General features: G+C 41.9%; 1 protein-coding gene across 1 annotated transcript in view; it reads left to right on the top strand.

The window, feature by feature from the left end:
- The window catches only part of Mbnl2 (muscleblind-like splicing regulator 2), a 147,911-nt gene that overhangs the window by 90,678 nt on the left and 37,177 nt on the right, over positions 1-20,056 (top strand). The window contains exons 3-4 of the mRNA XM_013022964.1: positions 9,342-9,506; positions 16,744-16,944. Of these exons, the coding sequence (XP_012878418.1) occupies positions 9,342-9,506; positions 16,744-16,944 (366 nt within the window). The remainder of the gene's footprint in view (positions 1-9,341; positions 9,507-16,743; positions 16,945-20,056) is intronic.

The raw sequence follows: 20,056 nt of genomic DNA, 5'->3' as shown, positions 1-20,056 counted from the left end.
ATCTCCACAATCAAGAGCAGCAATAGAATGGTCTGTTGGGTCAGTATGGATTTCTGGGGGAAGGGGAGAGGAAATGCAAGTTACTGAGGTCCCCACCTGTGTCCCTGAGTCCTCCATTACGGTCATAACCAGGCAGTGGGTGATGGTAGTGGTGCTGGTGGAGATGGTGACAAATGAACACCTGCTGGCATTGGTGATTTCTTTCTTTCCTCTGCAGACTCCATTGTCAAGTCTTCCTTCTGTCTTCCTCCACACTACAGAAGCCACAGAGAAAAAGGACACCTCCTAGATAAGAAAAAATTGAAAATAATCCCCTCCTTTTTCATAAGTACAATATTGTATCCATTTCGTAAAAAAAAAAAAACCTGGCTGATACATAGTCTGTAAAAGATGAATGATCATAGAAATTGAACCAGATAATCAACAGCAAAAAATTACCTATTTTAGATTCATGCAAAATGTCCATGATGCAGATCATTGTTTATTTCGATGGGAGTTCTGGTTATCATTCACATAGCACGATTCCCCAAACCTACACTTCCCTTCTGTTCTCAGTGCTCTAATGTGGCTGGATTTCATTTGTGATACTATGGAGTTGGAATTAATAACACCAGGAACTCATGTGGCTCAATTAGTTTATTAGAATTCAAAAGAAGCCTAAAAGCCCAATCTGTCACTTGCCTGAAGTAGAGCTATTTCAGTCCCATAGTTAGTGCCATACATTAAGCTTTGATGTAAATAACCATTTTATTCCCCTAACACTTTTACTTGCTTGTATTCTTCCGGAAATATACTGGAAGAAGAAAAGGAGGTTCAGGCCAAATGTTAAATTCAGCCATGAACTACCTGACTCAGACCCATAAAACGGATGAGTCTGTAATAACCAGCTCCCCTGTTCAAATCCACAGCCTTTGTGGGGGCCGGGGTGGGAGCAGGGAAAGGTTTTAACCACACTTTCAAAAGCCTTGAGGGGCTTTGAAACTCCACAGAAACTGAGGCAGTGAGCAATGTGGTACACGCAGACAGTTAAGTCACTAGAAAATATCTGCCCACCTATATTCCAGCAGAAGGACCAAGATGGTGGCCTGCGTATCCATTTTGTCTAGAGAGTGTGTGTGTGTGAGAGAGAGAGAGACAGAGACAGAGAGACAAACAAAGACAGAGAGCATGCCACTACAAGGGCTTGAACTCAGGGCCTGGGTGCTGTCTCTTAACTTTTTTGCTTAAGGCTAGTGCTTTCCCACTTGAGCCATAGCTCCACTTCTGGCTTTTTGCTAGGTAATTGGAAATAAGAGTCTCATGACTTTCCTGCCCAGGCTGGCTTGGAACCATCATGATCTTCAAACTGCTGAGTAGCTAGGATATATAAGTGTGAGCCACCAGTGCCCAGCTCAACATGGTGGTCTCTGTGATGGAGTTTTTCTGCTTCTGAGCTGTATATGTTTCAGTACTTAATAAATCCTCGTAGACTTAATCAGTGTTGACTAAGGCACCATTCTTGCTGAAAATTTCTCATGCTAAGCCACACCAGCTCCTCCTAATTCTCACAACATGTATGAACCATTGCCAGAGCTAACCCTTAGGGTCACATAAACTCATGTAGCTTTCTCCCTCTATGAGATTAGGAACTCTTGAAGGGGATGTAGATATGGACACACCATGCCTGGCAATTTCTGTCTTTCTTGGCAATATTCCCTGTCTCTCAGGTTCTAAGACAAGTTTGAAGGAGTTAAGAGATGAGAATAAGATCATTTCCATCTTACAGATGAAAAAAATTGAGTCACAGACTATAAATTATTAATTACATATAAAAGTTTACATAGTTATTTGTAGATGGAGCCACAGCCAGAGTTCTAGGGGACTTTCCAACTGCAACACCTAGCTGCTTTCAACTCTAGCCATACTTGTGGACCAGCCCTGACAAGCCCAGTGTGGTTATATCAAAGAGAAGCAGATCTGAGGCTCTTTGAAGAGATAAATTACCAAAATTGGCACTGGACATGAGAATAAGAGTAACGAAGGGTTGGTACACACAGGCCAAACAGAAAAACAGCAATTGAGAAATTAAAGGAGTAGGAGGGAGATTGTTTTAAATACGTATTTTTGCTCACTATGCAAAGGGGGTAATTGAGATTACAACGATGATGACGATGGTGATGATGATGATGATGTCAATGAGGCTTAGGGAGTGTTTACTAAAGCATAGAAAGTACTAGGAACTGTTTGAGTGCTCTATACCCATTATGTCTAAGCTAAACGTAGTGGCTTACACCTGTAATCCTAACTAGGAGGAACCAGGTTCAAGGCCAGCTCAGGCAAAAAGTTCACAAGACCCCAACTCAACAGCAAATGCTGAGAGTGGTGCTGTGTGCCTCTCTCTTCAGATAGAGCTGGAAGTATTAAAATAGGTGAGTCTTGGTCCAGGCCTGCCCAGGGAAAAAGTGAGACTGAAAACTAAGGAAAGCAAAGAGGGCTGAGGACATGACTTGAATGATAAAACACTTGCCTGACAGGTCCTGAGTTCAAACCTTAGTTCTGCCTCTGTCCCTACTACACCCCCCACACACACATACACACACACACACACACACACACACACACACGTCTACCAGGCAGCACCTTCTGTTATCTCCATTTTACAGATGGGGCAACTGAAGACGCAAGGTCTCATGGCAACAAGAACAGAGCTTGTTTTGAGGCCCAGCAGTCTGGCCCAAAAGTTTCCAAAGGCAATGCCTAGTGTCATGGAGTCTGCCTGTAGAGGAAGGGGCCGAGAGGAAACAGGCATCAGCAATGTAACTCCAGGGTGTGGGCGCCCATTCTGACCTCAGGGACTTATGGAGCCCGTGGAATGGAAGGAATCTCTGAGGCTCTTCCGTGGTCTTCTGTAGTTTTTCTGTGGCTAGACTTGGGGTCCAGAGCAGGCTCCAGGACTCAACATGCCCCTGACATATACCTAGATACTTTAGGGTCACCGTCACCTGCCCTTGCTGCTAACAAGGGGCACTCGCTTTTCCCCTGTTCTTTCACTGGGCTGGGAAGGTGGCTCAGTGGTAGAGTGCTTGCTTAGCATGCATGGGTTCAATTCCTCAATACCATATAAGCAGAAAAAGCCAGAAATGGTGTTGTGGCTCAATTGGTAGAGTGCCAGCCTTGAGCAAAAGAAGCTCAAGGACAGTGTCCAGGCCCTCAGTTCAAGCCCCAGGACTGTAAAATAAAGTAAACAAACAAACAAAAAATACCTCATCACCTACTGAAAGTTGCCAAGACAGAGCTGGAGAGGCCATGCCCCGGTCAGCTGTGAGCCAGTGCTCACCTGGAACCCTTCTCTCCAAAAGGATCTTTCCAGAATCTGCTGACCAATGACACAGCCCACACAAAGACACAACTGAAATGATTGCCAAGGAACACAATGTCAGCAGTGGGGGCCTCTTAACTGTTCAAATGATTAATCCAGTCACATCTATTGCTTTCCCCGTGAAACGCGGTTGGATATAGTTGTCTGGTAGCTATTCCTATGGGCAAAGGCTTCTATTGTTAAGGAAGGATTTCTTTCACAAGCCCCTGGTTAGTCTGTTTTCCTTGTGCTTTTGTATTCCGGTTGACTTTTTCCAATTAAGAGCATACTAGAAAAAGATTCTCACAATCACTTATTTAAAAATAAGCAATTAGAAAATCTCATTTTCTTATTATGCCTTTTCTTTCTGCATACCAACCTGATTCTGGAGGCTTTTGTTAGCCAAAGATGCAGTTTGGGTCCCCCCCCATCATGTGCCATGTAATTTAATGGCCATGTAATTGTGACAGCTCTTATCTGTTGTTCTGCCAACTACGTATTGTGGTTATTTAGCATCTTTCTTTGTCCTGCTGAGGATCCGTGTGGGTACTCTGTATTAGAATCCTTCATGGTTGCTTACTTTAATAAATTTAATTCAGCTTGAAGTGCTTACTTGATTCTAATAATTGTCCCTCATCTAAATATTCCTGAAGTACAGCTTATTTTCAGAGGTAAATTCGAATGACAACGTAGACTCCATGACAATTCCATTATTTTAATCAAGTGGCCTACGAACTATATGAACTAAAAATCCACTTAGAAGTACAAAATCTGATCATGTAGTATTCAAATATACTATAATACACCCATCTGATCTTGTTAATTAATCTTCTGTTGAGGAATTTTGCAAGCATTGAAGCTCCCACCTCCTTCATAGGGTTCTCAAATTTCTATTCCCCAGAGTGTACCTACCACTTTCTGCTTCCCCTTTCTTTCTCCCCCAGCTCCTATTCACACCCCCTCTGGATTCCAGCCTGTAAAGATGCTTGCAGGTTCTCTGAGGGGACATTTCCTAGCATACCCTCCTCCTCTAAATGTTCTCATTTTTTATTCCTCTCCAGTGCACACCAATACTCACTCACACATACGCAAAGCATGCATACACACACTTATACCACACGTATGCCAGACACAACACAAGCAACACAGACAACATGCATAACACATACATCCTCCATGCCCTGCATGTGCACATGGACCCAGACACAGAAGCTCACATTCACACATACACGCGCTTTGGCCACCATTTCCTTGCCTTGTTCCTATGCATCTCCCACCCACAGATGTCAGTGTCAACCCACTCCCACTATTGTTCCTCCACATCCTCTTCAGAGTACGTACTATAATTTAAAACTCAGATATTCCTCTGTGGCTTGATTTGGTTTAACATCCATCTTGCCCATTAGCCTGGAGATTCCACTCCAGGAGGCGCTGTGTCTTATTTTTTTTTGTTCACTTCTGCTTAATTTACACTGAGCAGGAAATACTTGCTGAATGAAGAATGAATGAATGAATGATGAAAGAGATCTAGCCTGAAAGTGTACAGCCATCTGCCATTTCACCACCTGGCAGGTCCCATTTGTGGTGGAACTTCAGAGCTCATGTGACCCATGAACTACCCATTCCAAATTAGTGCTTGGTGTGAGCTGATCTCATTGGCTTTATTCTGGGCCCCTGCATCCAGTTGTCACGAGACTTTCCACAAACACTGACACAGTGCCCTCCCACCTCCACCCTGCTCAGCTTTCCCTGGACTGAAACCTGTTTCCTTAGCTCTTGGGAAACAGTGCTTCACCCAGAAGCAGAAGGGAGGAAGCGTGAAAAACAAAAACCGGAAATAAACACTAGCAGCCACAAGGAAGATTTTTTTTTCTTCCCGAGACAATTCTGTCTTTATTTTTTAGACTAAACTCAGGAGATACAATTTCTGACACCCCTTGTTTTGTTTCCCCAATGATAAACAAAGATGCTTTACACTTCTGTTCCTGGCCCCCTGTCATTTGGTTATGACAATTTACTTTGATAATCAACAGTTTTTGTGCACTGATGCATGTCCTGAGAAATTGTATGCCTTAACAAACACCTCCTTACAAATTGTTTACTATGTCAGATAGCTCATTATATTTTGACAGTAGCATTTCCTTTAAGACTGTAGAATCTTATTGGAACTCCTACTAAAATTGAGTTTCCAAGAGCTCTTTGTACTTGAATTTGCAGGCCTCAGACATCAGATACCCATGGACCAGTCTTCAGACATACCAACACAAGACTGAACTAGAGTTCAAGAATACAACCTTATATGTGAATAATTGTAAGACACCTCATAGCATTAAAACTTAACTTGAGGGGCTAGGAATGTGGCTCAGTGGTAGAGTGCTTGCCTTGCATGCATGAGGCCCTGGGTTTGATTCCTCAGCACCACATAAGCAGAAAAAGCTGGAAGTAGCTCTGTGGTTCAAGTAGTAGAGGGCTCGCCTTGAGCTGAAGAGCTGAGGGACAGCGCCCAGACCCAAACCCATGGCCGACCAAAAAAAAAAAAACAAACAAAAAAACTTAACTCGAAACATCAGATATTTGATTAAGCATCATTGAATAGCCTTTTGTCATGTGCTGATGTGCAAGTTTATAAAACCAAAGAGCCAGTCAAAATACTACTAAATTGCCAGGTGCTAGTGGCTCATGCCTGTAATCCTAGCTACTCAGGAGGCTGAGATATGAGGATTGCCGAGACAGGAAAGTCTGTGAGACTCTTATCTCCAATAAACCACTTGAAAACTGAAGTGGCACTGTGGCTCAAGCAGTAGAGCACTCACCTTGAACTGAAGAGCTGAGGGACAGTGCCCAAGCCCAAAGTTCAAGCCCCATGACCGACCAAAAAAAAGAAATACTACTAAATTGATGATTTCACACTTCTTGGAAATAAAATAGCCTACACAAAGATTTTTCTTTCTTTCTTTGATGCCAATAACATTTACTCAGTTATTTCTAAGCTTCACAAGTGTGTTAGTACATTTGTTTTTGTAACAGTTCTGAGAGGAAGACACCATAATTATTTTCATTTTTGAAGTGGAGAGAAATTCAAATCATCACTCAAAGTCATATGGGCAGTGAAGAATGGAGGCAAAAACTATGAGCCTAGAACCTATAATCCCAGAATTGTGACTTTCCCCTTGAGTCTCTCCAGCATATTTGTGTGCACAAACCCAAGGTAAACTTCATAAGCGCTGGGGAATCAGCTGCCAGGTACAGTATTTATATCTAAAGAGAATTCAGATTGAAGTTTTCAGAGGATCCTAGAAAGTGACTTAGTTTCCATACAAGAAATGCTTGCCACCAGCTTGGCTCAGTGATAAGACCACCTGTCTTACAAGCATAAGACTCAATTCAAATCCCAACAGCACCAAAAATACATAGATAAATAGATAATAGGCACACAGACAGACAGACAGACAGATGGTGGGTATATCTCAGTCCCCTGACCTTCTCCTTTCATAAGTGACACATTGCATTTAGTCATGTGACACATGGACAGCCTGCTCTTGAGTGGTCATGCTCATGTTGTGTTGGAAGAGCTGGCCCCATCTGAATGCTGTCCTGGAGATCTGATTGTCGCTGAGTGGTCAAGGCAATTGTCAAAAAAGGGGAGGGAGAAGTAAATTCAAAGAGGCCTGAAGCAAGCAGATAAGGCCAGAGGGACCTGAGAAGTCACAAGCAACAAGTAAAAGAATTTTGTTTTTAAATCCACACAAAGCTGGGTGCAGGTGGCTCATACCTGTAATCCTAGCTACTCAGGAGACTGAGATCTGAGGATCTCAGTTCAAAGCCAGCCCAGGCAAGAAATTCTGTGAGACTCTTATCTCCAATAAACCAGAAAACCAGAAAGTGAGCTGAAGAGCCGAGGGACAGAGCCCAGGCCCAGAATTCAAGCCCCATGACTGACAAAAAACAAACAAAAAATCCACACAAAACCCAGCATATTTGCTGAGAGAGGAGAGATTCCTAGACCATTTCAATGAGATGAATTTACAGCTGCAGCTCCATCTTACCTGCATCTTTACTGGCCTGTGTTGTCTATCTGAAGCCTCTTGAGTGAACTGGAGGCTAAGGACAGAGACTGGCATTGCCCATTGCACTGGCTTCTCCTTACACTCCACTTCCCCCAATGTCCTCTATTTCCTCACTGTGCAAGAGGGTGACACAAATGGCAATGGCACTAAGAGTGGCCCCTCTGGACAGCAGGAGTTGAGGGCAGAGGCCATCAGCGCTGAGCCCAGGACCCATGTCGGCACTTCTCCTGGTAGTGAGGGAAAAGCCGCACTGCAGAGAAGAAGCTTGAGCCTGCCAAAAGTGCCGCCGGAATTAATGAGAGGCAGAGCGAGAGCACCAGATGTTGAGAATTAGCCTGACTGTAAACAAATTCATTCCCATAGATCCACTAAGCTGGCTTTGAAAAATCATTTTTGTATCTGGTAAACAAACTCCTATTCTCTTTTCCTAGTTGCAAATGGACTAATTCTTTAGGGAATGATAATACTCAAACTGGATAACAACTTGGCTGGTTTTTTTTTTCCTCCCCCAAAATTGCATAATTCACATAGCGACATGATTTACACAATTGGTAGTTTTGAAAACTTGGAAATTAAATAGCAATACCACCATATGCAATTTGTTTTCCAGTCTGGCTGTATACATACCTGCCACTTAATTTTTTTGGAAGGAGAGGGTTGGGGGTTGGCTAGTATCAGCCTCCAGATGTTCCGTCTATCACCTCGTGACTTGAGGAGGGTGATTCCTGTCCTGGGGTAAGTGAGGTCTGGGCTGGCTGCTCCTGAGGAACAAAGCACTCATACTTGGTTGCAGCACTCATCTGCGTTTACACCTGACATCCTCCCCCTCGGCAGGTGACACTCAAAAATTCCACTTAACTGTTTTCATTACCTCAGTGCCAGTAAGCGGAAACTGATATCATGAGCTAATCTGGAACGCATACTTTAACCCCTCCTCCCATCTCCACTGCACATGGGTGCCACAGTCAGTATAGCGTTACTCTAACATGCATAAACCAGTGCAGAGCAAGTTCAAAGACTCCTTTTCATAGGCCATCATATGCATGCCTTTCTGGTGGCCTCCCATCCTACCCAAAAGAAGTACCTTTCTTTTGACTCTTCATAGTCCATGTGTCTTTGGAATCTAGTGCTAGGATTTAGAATAAAGAAAGATAGAAAAGCCAGGTGTTGGTGTAATCCTGTATGCCTATAATCTTAGCTACTCAAGAGGCTGAGCTTTGTGGTTGTCATTCAAAGCCAGCTGGGCAGTAATGTCTGTGAGACTCTTGGAAGTGGAGCTGTGGATCAAGTGGTAGAGGGCCGGCCTTGAGCAGAAAAGCTAAGGGACAGTGCCCAAGCCAGAAATCCAACCCTAGTACTGGCATAATACGAAAAGAAAAAGAAAGATAGAAGGAGGGGAGGAAGGAAAAAAGGAAAGAAGGAGTTGGAGAGAGGGGAAAGGAAAAGGAAAGAAGGAAGGAAGGAAGGAAGGAAGGAAGGAAGGAAGGAAGGAAGGAAGGAAGGAAGGAAGGAAGGAAGGAAGGAAGGAAGGAAGGAAGGAAGGAAGGAAGGAAGGAAGGGAGGGAGGGAGGAAGGAAGGAAGGAAGGGAAGGAGGGAGGGAAGGAGGGAGGGGCTGAGGAAGGGAGAGAGAGAGGGAAGGAGGGAAGAGAGTGGGAGGGTGGGCGAGAGGGAAGGAGAGAGGATTGAGGAAGAAAGAAAGCCTGTATGAATGTTCTCTGCTTAACAGAGTCAAGCCAACCTTGATATTTTATAGTATTAATTCATTCCTCCCCAACACACACACACACACACATATACATGCATGCACGCATGCACACATGTGCACACACACACACAATCTTTTTCCTTCATAGATAAAGAGAAGTTGTAAAATGGACAATGCGATTGTCACAAGTTACTTCTAACAATTCCACACCCCAAATGTCTTATCTTACAGGGCCGTTGTTCAAGAGAGAACTGCAAGTATCTTCACCCGCCGACACACTTAAAAACTCAACTAGAAATTAATGGGAGGAACAACTTGATCCAGCAAAAAACTGCAGCTGCGATGCTCGCCCAGCAGATGCAATTTATGTTTCCAGGAACTCCGCTTCATCCTGTGGTGAGTTCGTCTTCCCTAATGGTGGCCCGCTGCATGACGCATTGGGACAGACATTGCCTCCATAACCTAAGACAGCCTCCCTGGACTTTGTCATTTTGCTTACAGTAAAGAGCTTTGATGCTCCGTAGATACTGAAAAAGAGCTTTAAAAAAATTAAATGGAAAGATGGTGTGTGTGGGAATAAGGAGCAAAGACAATCTTAAATCAATATCTCGGAAAGCAGCCTTTCTCATCAGTAAACTCGGCCTCTGAGCCATCTTAGAATGGAAATGGCTCCACCATTTTATTCGGAGCGTGGCTTGATAGGCTATGGATTGAAGAGGTGGTGACGCCTCAACTGTCCAGCAGTGTAGCACCAAATTCGATGGTATCATTTTTAGGATGGAGAACATGAGAAACCAGAGGAGGTGACTGAGCTCTCCAATATCACACAGCTCAAGTTGTGTTGCAGGGCCTTGAACTTACCCAGGAGCTGGGGAGATAGATTCTCCCTGTTCTCCTAGGCCAGACAACAGCTGGGTAAGATGGCGCCTGTCTCTCTCCCAGGTCTGGAAAAGGAATAGCAGCCATGACAAAGACCACAGAATAAATGCCCAAGGGAGTTTAAGTATATGATATTGGGTAATATTTTTCTCCCTGATTTCAGTGTTTGAGGGTACTTCCTTCAAGGTCTAGAAATTGCTTTAAGAATGAAGCCCCGAGGGAAGGCGTGCATTTGACTTTAGTGGGTTTCACTTACATTGGTGAATTATTTGCACAAAAACAAGCTAAAAAAAAATCAAGTCAAGGGAACGAATTTGCTTTAAAAAAAATACAAGCACAAAAGGCTATTGTAGAAAAATCAGCCTTCATTGTAGGAAAATCTATGTGACTGAAAGCTGTTAAATTAAAACAGATAGCTACCAGTGAGTTCCATTTTCTTATTATGTCCTTGTGAGATGGACTGGGGAGAGCGTAGGGGTGGCCAAGAAGAGAGAGAGCAGGTTGTTAGCAATTCTGCATGTCTCCAGAACTCTGCGCAAAGTAGCCAGGAGCCAGCTCTTCCCAGAGTGAAAAAGGCTGGGGGCAGGGAACTCTGAGGTAAGTCAGACACAGCCTTTGAGGAGAGACAGATACATGGAAAGGCCAAGTCAGGCCCAGAGGATGAGCTTGGATGAAGAAAGGTAACCTGAAGGAAGGTAGTCTCAAATAAATGCATCCTAGACAAGTATTAAGAGCTAGCCCAGGTGTTCAGACTTACTGAAGTTAGATTAGTCTTCTGAACACATTTAAACTAGGCATTCAAGTACTTCTACTTAAAACTACACACACGCATAATTTATAATTCTTTTTGATGCGCACCTAATAAAGCCTTTTATTAATTTCCAAAAATGCTAAACGAATGTCCTTGTATATACTAAGCAACATGTATGGAAATCAATTCAGAGCAAGCTCAACACTATGCATCTCACCTGTTTGAATACTGTACTTCCGGTTTATTTAGAATTAGTCAGAATTGACCCTGGTATGAGATGAGGACAGTGTTAACGTGAAAATTCCATCAACTCTTGATTGAACTTGTTTTGAAAGCTGGTTTATGTATAGGCCCCAAATATTAATTAGGAGTTAATGACAATTTCTCTATGAAAAGGGAATGCTGTGTGTTAGTAGTCCAGGAGAGTTGTTTTTTTTTAAAGTCACAAGAAGTATTCAAATACGAAGTGCGACAAGTCAAAAAGCAATTAAGTCTAACAACAAATCATTTCAGAGTTTCAGAAGTGAATTAGTGTTCTAGAACAAAATAGTTGACCGATGCTCAGAGGTGCCTGGACCCCACAGGAAGTCACCTCTTACAAAAACAGGGTCTTGGCAGATAAGATGTAGCATCTTGGATGGTGAGATCCTGCTGGCTGAAAGTGTAATTACAAGTCTCTTCAGAAGAGAGAGACAGAGGGGATTTGACACAGGCAGAAGAGGAAAAACTTAATGTGTTCATAGAGCTAGAGACAGGAGGGATGTAGACACAGCCAGAGAAAATCAGCAGCTACCTGAAGACAGAGGAGACTGGAATGGCAGATTCTACCATAGAGCTTCCAGAGTGAGCAAGATCTGTTAACACTTTGATTTGGACCCAACAAAACTGATTTTAGACTTCTGGCCTCCAGAACTACAGAAGAATAACTTCACTTGTTCTCAGCCATCACATTTATGGTCATTTTCTTAATGGCAGTCACAAGCAAGTTATAAATGCAGAAATTACTTAAATCAATTTCATTGACACACAGGGAGTATGAGGTCATCTTCTTTAAAGCACTAAGGGTATTTCTCCCATTCCTTCCACGGACTCCTAAACTCATCTGCTAGCATCTTTCCCCCTAGTCCTCTATGCAACTCAACTGCTGGCTGTGCTCTGAATGTTTGTGTCTTATGTTGAAGTCCAACCTGACAGTGATAATATGAGAAGTGAAGGAGAGGCCTTTACAAGGCAAATGGGGTCAGGAGGATGGATTCCTCATAAATGCGATTAGCACCTTTAGAAGAAGAGAAGACACAGCCAGAGAGAGACATCATAGGAGCCAGGGACTCAGCCTTCACTGCACATTTACTCTGCCCAGGCCTTCCTTCATCTTAGATTTCCCAGCAGCCTTTACAACTGTAATGTATGCATTTCAGTTGGTTTAAAAGCTATAGAGTTTATGGCATTTTCCCCCCATCACAGCCTGGATTAATGAGCACATTCTATCAGACCTCTTGGTGGTCCCCAGCACGTGTCAGAGCTTTCTCCTGTTTAACAGGAGAAACTGCCTCTCTGCCTGCTTCCTTCTCTATCTCTTTCATTCATCTCTGATTCCCAGACTGAATATTTCTTCTTGTTTACCCTCTTATTGGTGGCCTAATGGGCTGAGAAGCCCTGCCTACTCTTCCCACAAATGTATATTTCCAGTCCAAACTTGTGTTCTGAGCCCTGGAATCATAGATGCCATTTCCTCCTGAACTTACCTTTAAATTTCATACAAAAAGTGGATGTGTTCAAAACCCAAGTCCACGTTTCACTACATTCCCATTTCAGTAAACAGTATCCTCAACCCACAGTCTCCAACAAAAACCTAGCAGACTTGCCCACACTCTGAGACAGAAAATTCATTAGCAAGCCCGCACACCTGTGTTCTAAGCCATCCGCTTCTCCCCTTGCTAGCAAGCACATTCCTGTGAACCATCTCCAGGTTGCTGTTGTTTTTTCCCCAAACAACTTTATAAGCATCTCTTTTCTAATATCTTGCTTTCTGCTCTCATCTGACCCCAGTATCTCCTTACATACATCAACCAGAGGAGTCTTTTTAAAACATCAGTAAGACTCCATTACCCATTACTTAAGGCCCTTTTACTGGTTTGCTCCTTGCCCACTGGAACAAAACCTAAACCCCTAAGCTCAACTGTCACCCACAGTGTCTTCTCCGTGCTGGTCCCTGCCCAGTTCTGGTGTCCCCAGACCTGCAGATATAAGGTACTGAGGGAAGAGCATGGGGTCCTGGGGAGAGAAGCAGAGGAATGTGTTCTGAAGGACAGCATGAGGCAGGAGCAGGACCAGCATTTCTGAAGTGATTTTCTTCAAGAGTTTTGTCCTCTGGCCTCTTCAGCCTGTGAGTGAGCACCGAGAGAGGACAGGCACCAGATGATTGCTGTCTCTCCTCACTTGGTAGCTGCACTCTGCACAAACTGCAGCCTCATCCTCCTGACTGCTGCGGGTGCTTCCAAGAAGGAAGTCCTCTGCAGGGGCCTTGTCGTTCCTCAGTTGCTGCAACTGAGGAGGCTCCACGTATACCAGCATATGCTGTGGGCCCAGACGCTCTCTCTCTCAGTAGATTCATTTTAATCCAGGATCCAAGAGCCACTTTTTCCAATAAGCAGCACATGGCTGCCAGAACTGTCCACATTGCATACCTATATAGAAGGCTCAAGCTGGTTATGGAATATGGTTTTTCAATATACTTTTTTCTTTAATTTTTTTAAAATTCAAAAGCGTTGGCACTGTCCTTTAGCTTTTTCACTCAAATCTAGCACTCTACCACTTGAGCCACAGCCTCATTTCCAGCTTTTTGGTGGATAAGGGTCTCATGAACTTCCCTGCCCAAGCTGGCTTGGAACTGCAATCTTCAGATCTCAGCCTTCTATGTAGCTAGGATGATAGGTATATGCCACCTATGCCTAGCTCAGTATACACTTTAAAAGCATGCAGGCTACTGATATATTTAGGGAAGGGTTCTAAGAAATTATCCACAAAATTCATGTCATGAAGAAGAGTAGCTACAGTCTGAGACCCGAAGGCAGAAGTCAACATGTTTATCTTGGATATAACATCCTTTCAGAATCTGCTGGCTTAACCTATTCTTACTCGTGAATCTAAAATCCCTGCTGCATTAGGAGTGTATACCTGCAAGAAAATTTTTAAAATGGACATGTAAGGATTGGCTCTTTCCTGTAGCTTTTTAGTTCAGTAATTCATCTCTGATTTAAATAACCTGCTTAATACAGGTATGTGATTTTTAATACCTAAATTCACTCCTCATTTGTAACAGCGGTTGTCAAATTTGGTCACACATTACTCCACACAGTAATTTTTTTTTACTAAGAATATCAAAGTTCCCTCCTAGACTTGTTGTATAAGAATGCATCTCTGAAAGTCCCTCTTAGGTATTTTTGACATGGCTGTTCCACTAAATAATGAATATGTTGTGAATTATGGCCCTTCTGAACTTTGTGTATGTGTGTGTGCATGCACACGCATGTGCACACACACATGCGCGCGCACACACACACACACACACATACACGCACACACGCATGCATGCCAGTTCTGGGGCTTAAATTCAAGGCCTGGGCACTGTCCCTGGGGTTTGTTTGTTTGTTTTTCCTTGTGGTTAGCACTCTACCACTTGAGCCACAGTTCCACTTCTGGCTTTTTTCATAGTTTATTGGAGATAAGAGTCCCATGCACTTCCCTAACCAGGCTGGCTTTGAGCTGATTCTCAGATCTCTGTTTCCTGAGTAGTTAGGATTACAGGTATGAAGCATTGGTGCCCAGCTGAATTTATTTTTTTAACTCAAACATTACATAGTCCTTATACTATTAAATCATGTGTTTTTTTTTCAGTAAGACTAAATTATAAAAGCTAACGTTACTGAAAAGCTGCAATTTTCTATAATTATGACTGAAATAGGTAACATACATATATAAAATTTTGTGGCAAGTCAAGGGGGAAAAAAGAAGAAAATCCTAACTGCTATCCATTTCTCAGGTTGAGACCATAGGCTGAGACTTTCTCCCAAAGCCAACTTATGGCTGAGCTGTGAAGGTGTAGGAGTGTCTCACAGGAGGACTTGAAGGGGATCTTCTAAGGCCAGTTGAATATCCTCTGAGCTCTCAGCCAGCGCAGTGGACTTACCAGCCTCCCTGGGAACTCCCGGCACAAATTAGCAACTATTTACTATTTTCTGACATGGCCGTTTAAAAGAAATACTCTTTCTCTTCTGTTAATGTTGTATTGAAAAATGTGTTTGTAAAACATAGTGTGTCGTTTTCCCCACATATTAAACAACTCCTTCCCTGTTGTAAATAGACAAGAATCATGTTACCCAAGATAGATAAGTACAGACAACTATGACACAAGCAAGCAATGTAGCCCAGAGTTAGAAAACTGCATGAACGTATGATCACAAATATTTGAAAACTCATCCTAAAAATAAATAGTTTAAAAGGTTCATAAATAAAAGCCAACCGAACAAACAGGAGGCATTTAGGCCCAATTCACTGTAAAATATCTCCTGACAAAAGTCTTTAGGATCATAATTGTTTTTAAAATCGTGACTCTTGAAAAAGTTGAAATAAGAAATAAGAAATTAGATTCATAATTTCTGAAAGACACACAAGTTACATATTTGTAAGTGGAGCTTTAAAAAATGATTATGCTATTGACCTACTAGAATATTTCTTCTTATCCCAAGACAAAGTATATAGTGATAAAAGAATGTATTTGGGGTTTTAGTTTTGGATTTTTGTTCAGGGAATTTTATTTTTTTGTCAGTATTCGGTTTGAATTCATACCTCTACCATTTGAGAGTTGAGCCAAATGGTGGTTTATTTATTTTTCAGATAATATCTCACACCTTTGCCTGGGACTAGACTTGATAATTCCAAGTGTGCCTCATCTGGCTTTTTTTCTTTTTGTTTTTTCTTTTTTTGCTTAGGCTGGCCTTGAACCATGAACCTCCAAGGTAGCTGTGATTACTAGTCACTCTCTGATCTTTTATCTTTTTAATTATGCCTTTATTATCTTTAAAGTAGTTGTACAAAGGGATTACTGTTCAACTCTTCTTCTTCTTTTGTGGTACTGGGGGATTAAAGCTCAGACAACTAGGCAAGTTCCACCACTTGAGCCATAGCCCCAGTCCTGAGACTGTATTTAGTAAGCACTATCTGCTCTTGTCACTGCTTTGTTGATTTTGTGACCTAGGAAGGCAAGCCCATTTTTAATAGTCAGTGGAGATATTGTGCAGGATTTCAAGTTCTTTCACCCAACCTTTCAAGAAGGGAAGTTTGAATTAAGGCATGGTTGAGCTACAGCAAACTGTAGGTATACTGGTCTAAAGCTGCACCTGAATTTTGGAAATATTCCAAATGGAAGATGAAATATACTGGTAAGTCTGAACTCAGTGAAATCCCACAAGAGCTCCACTTTTTTTTAAACTGGGTAAACGTGCTTACCTGTAAAACAAGGATTTTGTTTCTTTTTCTCCCTTTGAGAGATCTGTAGGAGAAATAAAACTCTGGATCCCAAAGATCTTTTGTGAAAACATAAAATTGTTTGGAAGGATGAGTACTTAGAGTGGAAATTATTTTCTTTCCTGACAACATAAATTTAACTGGTCCCTTCTAAGTTGGTGTCTCTGATATTCTCCTATATTTTTGTGTTGTTTGGGAAAGAGAGACTCTGTGTTTTTCAGTTTTCTTAAGTAAAACCAAAAGGAAGTGATTTTTAATGAATTTTTACAATGCCATCCTGGATTCTGGATTCTGCTGCTCACACAGAGTATCATATGTGATAAATAAATTTTGCTCAAATGACACTTGCTAACAGCTTTCTTTTTTTTTGCTCAAATTATAATACTTGCTGGTAATATTTTGTTATAATACTTGCTGGTAATATTTTGTAAGTGTTATTCTATTGAATCTGTTTCCTGTGTTGTCTTCCTTTAACAGCCCACTTTTCCTGTAGGTCCCACCATAGGGACCAATACGGCTATTAGCTTTGCTCCTTACTTAGCACCTGTCACCCCTGGAGTTGGGTTGGTCCCAACAGAAATTCTGCCCACCACACCTGTCATCGTTCCCGGAAGTCCACCCGTCACTGTCCCGGGCTCAACTGCAACTCAGAAACTTCTCAGGACTGACAAACTGGAGGTACTTGAACTGTGTTTGTGCTTTGAGATGCATTTGTGGTAGAAGAAAACATCTGGGTCAATGAATGCTTGTGAGATCATTGAGTTCTGCAAAAAAGACCATGCACACACACACACACTCATACACACACATCCAGAACCCATGCATTCATAATTCTGTGGTCTGAAATTAATGCCAAGGACAAAGGGAATTATATGGGAAAAAGAATAACTTTAACACAAACAAAAATCATCTGCATAGAGTATATGTTTAATGCAAAATAGTGTCAACCAAGAGACTATTGAATCCATCTCAGTGCAAATTACAGAGATCAATGCAAATTATACTCTCCTGTTATGTCCAGCAATAACCTTTCCTGAATCTTGGAAAGTTCTAGAAGTAGTAAGGTACCTAGCAATTAGGGCAATGGGAGATACTCAGAGACAATCCAGTTGGTCTGGTCCTGTTTCAGTGCTTTAAGACCATGTGTGGTTGTTATTGAATGTTCCAGAACACCTGGCTTGAAGGTTTTACTGACAAGTGAAGGAAGTGGGGTGGGTGCTGGAGGGAGAAGGGGGGGATAGGTAAAGTTAGCTATTGATAGAGATGTCTAATTTCACTTAAAATCAAGTGTTCTATAAAACTCAATGTAACAAGTTGACATATTTATAAAATACAAATTCTGAAGTTGTAAATCAAGACAACCTTTCTGTACTTCATTGAGTAAAATTTCTCCTGAAACAAAGCTAAAGATTTGGTCTATTAACCCTACTCTGGTTATCACTCTGATAGTCCAGCAGAGCATTTTGTAAGGTTGTTTAAAGATTCTGATAGGTTTTTCAAAGCTATCCTTTCATTCCCTTACTGATTAGAGTAACTAGGTAACCTTGTATACTGAGAACATTGGGTCATTGGAGAATATTCTTTCAGTGTACATTTGTTTAAATATTAACCCAGAAAACCTGGAGGGCTACAAAATGTTTGCTACCTAACAACCTGTGAATGTTTTAGAATTCAGAATAGAACTGTAAATAGTTTAAAAGATATGTGTTTTCTTTTATAACTCAGCTTCAATCTAGAACCTCTATATCCTTGAGTGAAGAGAATGTAAATTCTACTGTTTCAGAGACACAAAGCCTGTCCCTGTGAATATTGGCGTATCGGCTTGCTAGGGGACTGCACATGTTTTGGGCTCCACCTGCTGGGGCCTACTGATCTTTTGCACTCAGGATGGGGCTGTTTCAGAAAACAGATTAGATCAGAAGAGTTGGGACAATTCGTCCTTCCCACAGTAGACAAAGGCACATGTAAAAGTGAATTCACATGGACTGCAACAGAACAGTTTTTGGTCCATTTCAATCCAGGAATGAAGTCAACAGCAGTCAGAAACTGACTACACTTTTTTCTGTTGTCCTAGGCAGGAGTGATTACCTTTGCAGAGAAAGGCTTATTCTGAATCTGTGCAAAGAGCTGAGTAAATTCCACTTCATACAGTTTATGAACTCAAGATGGAATGTTAGCTAATTTCCAAAGTAGGATAAAATAATTCACAGCTTTGCAACCTTTCACAACTCAACTCACAACTTTTAAACCATCGGTTTACCTTTCAACTTCCCTTAGCCATTGGTCAGTGAGGGAAACACTGTGTTCCTAAGTATGTTTGACTTTCACAAGACTCAAACCTCGTTTGACCTTTCATTTAACGTCACTGGTGATCCACCTGTGTGCTGAAAAATTGAAGACAAAAAGGAATTCACTTACAAATCCTATTGGTTATTCTTCCCTGCGGATGATATTTGTAAGCAGGCAAGAATTACGTAAGCCACATACAACATGTCTTTATTTCAGATTATTTATAGTTGAAGCATTATTAAGAAAACTTCAGATTATAAACATTTATTTCTTTCTATAGTAAAACTTTGGCCAAACCATCATTCACAAAGGATAATTTAATTTACCTGAGATTGAAGAATTATCAAGAACTTAAAAATCAATATTTTACCTATTTCCTATTTCTCTGTCTAGTTTTGACCCTTTTTCTGCTTCTGTACTTTTCTCCATTAAAAATAATAGTAAGTAGAGCACTGATTTTGAATAGAAAACTCAGAGACAGCACCTACGCTCAGAGTTCAAGCCTTGCAACTGACAAAAAAAAACTTATCTTTCTTTGGATCTATCAAAAATACTAATGAAGTGACTTTAAAATGAACCTTTTGGTGTCTAGTTACTGTGTTGGTGATTGCAGGTATAAGTTTTCTTTGAAGACTAGGGGAGATGGTCTAAGAATTGGTCAGGTTCACAGGCCCAAACACCAATCACGGTCCTGACGAGCAAGCATATCATTCCTGAAACATGTTGGAAAAGAGCTCTGTGACAGCTCTATCAAACTATCTATGACGATAGATAATGGGAAAAGTGATCTGTCCACAGATATAGATAAATATGTATATAGAGATAATATATGCATGTTGTATAGACAGCTAGATGTATAGACAGATGATTTCTGCCCATAGATAGAAGATATTCATATATGTATATATAGCTATATGATATATAGATAATATATAATATGATACGTCATCTATCTATGGATAGACCTATTAGATAGATGGATGGATGGATGGATGGATAGGTAGTAGATAGATAAATAGATAGATAGACAGACAGACAAAATAGATGGATCTCCAGCCCCAATCCTGGTAAGTTACCTAAGGATATATAAATCCAGACATATGGAACCACAGACGATAGAGACTGTCGAGTTCTGTTGTCATTCTTAATTTTGGCTAAAACTGTACATGTCCCCCGTTACTTTCTTAACTTTTTTAGAAAAAGAGAGGAAGGTCAGCTTAGACTTAGCACCTTGTGTCTTGGCTTGTGGGTAATGACTATGCTATCCAGGAGAGCACCAAAGCCCACCTGCCTGGGAGCTGTGGGCCCATGTCCGTTCCTCCCTACCCCTGTCAGGTGGTCACGGCGACCCGCGGGGGGGGGGGGGGGGGGGGGGGGGGGGGGGGGGGGGGGGGGGGGGGGGAGGGGGGCAGGCCTGACCCAGGCCCCCTGTGCCTTCCTCTCTTTCTCTCTTTCTTTCTCTCTCTCCCTGTTTCTGTCTCCTGTCTCTCTCTGTCTCTGT

Source organism: Dipodomys ordii, unplaced genomic scaffold (assembly GCF_000151885.1).
Source record: "Dipodomys ordii isolate 6190 unplaced genomic scaffold, Dord_2.0 Scaffold65, whole genome shotgun sequence".
In the NCBI taxonomy this organism is placed as follows: domain Eukaryota; kingdom Metazoa; phylum Chordata; class Mammalia; order Rodentia; family Heteromyidae; genus Dipodomys; species Dipodomys ordii.
Note: the sequence above shows the minus strand (reverse complement) of the source record. Positions and strands in the feature narration are given on the sequence as shown.